Raw genomic sequence first — 4,132 nt, forward strand, 5'->3', positions numbered from 1 at the left:
CCGGTGCCCTTAGAAAATGAAAAAACAAAATTAACAATTCCAAGCATCCAACAAATTTATATAGTTCATTAATGAAAGTTCGAGAATCAATTATTTGAAAAGATGAATTACAATTTTCAGAAAATTACAAAAAATATGCGAGAATTGACAAGCACACGGCCAAACCGTGTTTCAGTACATGATCACGTGTCATGGCAAGGAAATCTCAGGCTTATTCACAACCTGGTTGTGGGCCAGGACACCTACGTGTCAGGCAAAATTCTTCCGTTCTTCAATGCACTCATACTCCTTGGCTCCTAAGTTCTTTTTCTTGGTTTTAATTCAAGAAGTGATGTCTCTCTCGCCCTCTTAGTTCTTGTCCTTGTCCTTCAATCTTTTAAACCTTCAGATTCTTGGTGTTGCTTGTCCTTTTACATGCCCAATCACCTCAATTTGCCATTTCTCCATTATTTTGTAATTTTCTACTTAGGGAACCTAGCTAACCCGCCTTGAAGGAAGCAGGGAAATACACAACCACACCATTCAAACCCTGCAGCTTCTTAAAAGTATTCAAGCATCTTCTCTTTAAAATTATTTATATTAATTTGAAATTTCTGATCCCAGATTTGATTATGGTGTCTCTAATTTCCTCATTCCGCTTCCTCTTTGGCACTGACAAGGAAGACATGGCTTTGACCGAAGCCACCTTCCTCGCTAGTAGTTTCCACTTTGCATCAACTTTCTTGTTCTCTTGTTGCATTTTCAATTGAATTTGCCTGTTACAATATTCCACCAACATAGCATATATGGTTAATTATTGTCCACTAAATAGAAAGATGCTAAAAGACATGTTAGTAAAACAAAACATTCACTGTATGATTAAAGAAGACACGACACAGACAGTGACTAAAGACTTAATTAGGTTCCCAGAAAATTAACTAAAAAGTAAAGAAACTTAATATCGTCGTCACTGATAATAAACAAATATTGTAGCTTTTGAGGGGACCCCATGTACACGTTTGTGGCATGTTTCACGACCCACCCCAAGTTGAAGGAAGATCTATTAACTAAACATTATAATATTTATAAGATGCATTACACAATATTGTGGTTATGATGATCAACACAACTACATCACATCATAATGATTTGACTATAAAAGGCCGTAAAGTAAACACTTCGGATTGTATTTGGGTCGCATTAGACTACAACACAACTATATCGGGCTGCATCAGACCACATCGATATTAAAAATATTTTTACTCACAAAATGATTTACATTGCAACGACCATGATCCGCTTGGCAATAACCGCAATAAACACAACCATAATTTAAAACATTGACAATCAATATATATCATCTCTTATTTATATCTTATCTTATAGGCTATTAATCGCAATAAAAACATAATATATCAATCAAATTTTATTATTATCGATATTCTTTCTTCAATATCAATCTATCATTGACACAAAATAAGATAAAATTTATGACAACAAATTCTTATTCTATATTAAATAGTATGTGGGGACTTTTACCTGCATAGAGGAACCTTGCAAGAATCTTGTTGGCAAATGAAAGAGTGAAGTCTAAAGAGCTGCCACATCCCCTTACACCTCACACATCCTCCATTGACCCTCTTCTTACACGTGGCAAAATGACGAATCAACACTTGTATAGGTTGACACGTGTCAAACTTGGAACAAGGCTTTCTCTTCTCTTTGCTAAGCTCCACATCGTAAGGCCCCACATCGGTGCATCCCTTTGTGCATATGTGTTCCAAACAATCCATTGCCTCACTCAGCTGCATGTATAACCCTTCTTCCTCCCTTTGCTTCCTACATTTTTTCTTCCTCTGTTCACAAAAACTAAATGTTAATAAATTACCAATTCATCTTATACTATTTGGTAAATAGTTTTTCATAAAAAGAATCTAAAAATAATTAATTTGATCTATATTTAATATATTGGACCATTTTAAATTTGTTAATATTTTAGAGATAAAATTTGTACATTATAAAGGAACCAAAATATGTCTTTTACTATATGAAAATTTGTTACTTTCCTACCATTCCATAAAAAAGTAATGATTGATCGATATATTACCTGAACTAAAAGTAGGATAACTCCATATATATTTATGAATAGATTATTAATGATTATTAATATATTAATGAATAATTTATTAATTATTGGTTAATAAGTGACATGATTTAATATCACATTTACAGTGTAATATTAAATCATAATGATGCATTCTCATTAGTCTGCAGTGCAACCATATTGCACTGAATTTGGGTTATATCAGACTGCAACGTCCGACCAAAGTGATTTTAAAAATAATTTTTTAATCACTTGTATATCATTACTATTCCTCTATCTAGATAGAGAAAAAAGATGTATACACTAACAGTGTATGGATTTTATACATTATCATTGCATCATCCATCATTGATATCTAATTATGTTGACTTTTAAAAAATGTAATCTAAATAAATTGTAGATGATGAAGTGCATGTCCATAAATCTATCTTTAGTCAGTGTATAAATTTTACACTAGATAACTCTACATATATTATTAAGTGCATTTCCATAAATTACGATTAATTCAATTTCAAATTTTTAGAATTTGTACCGATTCGTGTTCGTCCATCAAGCGAAGAATGTCAAGTTCGAGCCTTGGGTCATGGTGCTGCAAGAATCTCCAACCCTCTGTATTCTCCACCTCTTTGAAATTATCTGTCAGAAGCTTAAAACACTTGACATAGAGATCCGGTGCATCGCACATCTTCGCTAGTTGCAATACATCCACCACATTCTCTGTATTAACACGTTGACTCAGACCCTTGATGCACCTTCGTTTCAATTGCGGCACCAAATACACGTGCGACAATGCGAGAAGGTGCATTCCGTACTTGTCCATCTCCTCCTCCGTGCACCTGCACACACCCAATAAATACTCGTTAGAATTGAAAGAAAAAATAACTGTATAATAATAGACTGAAATCTATACACTGTGAAAGATCTATACATAAAAGTACACATTATTTGAATCGTGGATAATACGATAAGTGTAAAAAAAACTACAATATTACAAACCTGGAGGTATAGAGAAAGCTCAGGAAGGCCGTGACGGCGTCGTATGGAACGCCGTGGATTTTAACGGTTCTGTTGGACATTATAATATTTTCCAGAACTGTTGACGCTGAAGCCTTCAGGATTAATAACAAAACAAAATTAAATTAAAAAATGCAAATTGGTTAATCAAATCATAACGAAATAGTTTGTCTATATTTTTTCCGTTTTGTGAAACGAAAGTCAATTAATTCAAGGCTTCAGATCATCTCTCAAGCCTTTTCCTTCATTATCATGCAAAAATAAATTCACAAACGACCCAAATCTTTTATCTTTAGTTTTATATAAAAACTGATTAATTTCAAATTGAAGGATGAGAAAAGAGTGAGTACCAAAATGGTTGCGTGGACTGGAATAGGTTTCCCACGAGACGTGTGTAGGTAGAGATCAGGTTCAGGTAAGACTCTGGTGACTCGAAAGGGGTTTGTCTTCGTAGCATCCATTAGTTTGAGACTTTGATTGAGTTAAGGTTGATTGAACGAGGTTTAATGATTTGTAGATATGAGTTGAATGTTTGATTAAAGCGGGGTATATATATATATTGAAGAATAAAAGAAATGGATGATAATGAAGATGAAGATAATGACTCCACGTAGATCTGACGTGGATAACACCGTAGGGTGTCACGCCTCACGCGTATTCTTAACGGGGTCAGTATGTTTTGTATTATGTATATTTTAGTGGTTTTTCTGATTTTGTTCAATTAGTTTAACTTTACAAATCACGGGTAGGTAAGTAGGTAACCCTTGAACGAGTACAGATCCCTTTATCATGTAATACCAGAATACAGTGAAATAATAATTTATCTACTTTTTAAATTTATTTAATTGAAAAATAATAATTTATGATCAAAACTTGTTGATATCTTTTTGTGTGTCATGTATCATTATTTTTGTTTTGTATTAGAGTTTCTAATAATAAAGAGTATTTGTAATTCGGGCTCAGTACTCATATTTTTTATTTTATTTTTGAATATATTACATTCATTATTATTTTTAAGTAAATTACATTCATTAT

The 4,132-nt window shown here is 33.0% G+C and overlaps 1 protein-coding gene across 1 annotated transcript; it reads right to left on the reverse strand.

The window, feature by feature from the left end:
• LOC109326063 (BTB/POZ and TAZ domain-containing protein 1-like) lies at positions 455-3,627 on the reverse strand. The gene is made up of 5 exons (XM_019558710.1): positions 3,448-3,627; positions 3,080-3,192; positions 2,616-2,919; positions 1,519-1,835; positions 455-755 (listed from the first exon to the last, which is right to left on the reverse strand). Exons 1-5 carry the CDS (start codon positions 3,556-3,558, stop codon positions 575-577), a joined length of 1,026 nt encoding a protein of 341 aa, XP_019414255.1. The 5' UTR covers positions 3,559-3,627; the 3' UTR covers positions 455-574.

This window comes from Lupinus angustifolius, chromosome LG14, assembly GCF_001865875.1.
Source record: "Lupinus angustifolius cultivar Tanjil chromosome LG14, LupAngTanjil_v1.0, whole genome shotgun sequence".
Taxonomy (NCBI): Eukaryota; Viridiplantae; Streptophyta; class Magnoliopsida; order Fabales; family Fabaceae; genus Lupinus; species Lupinus angustifolius.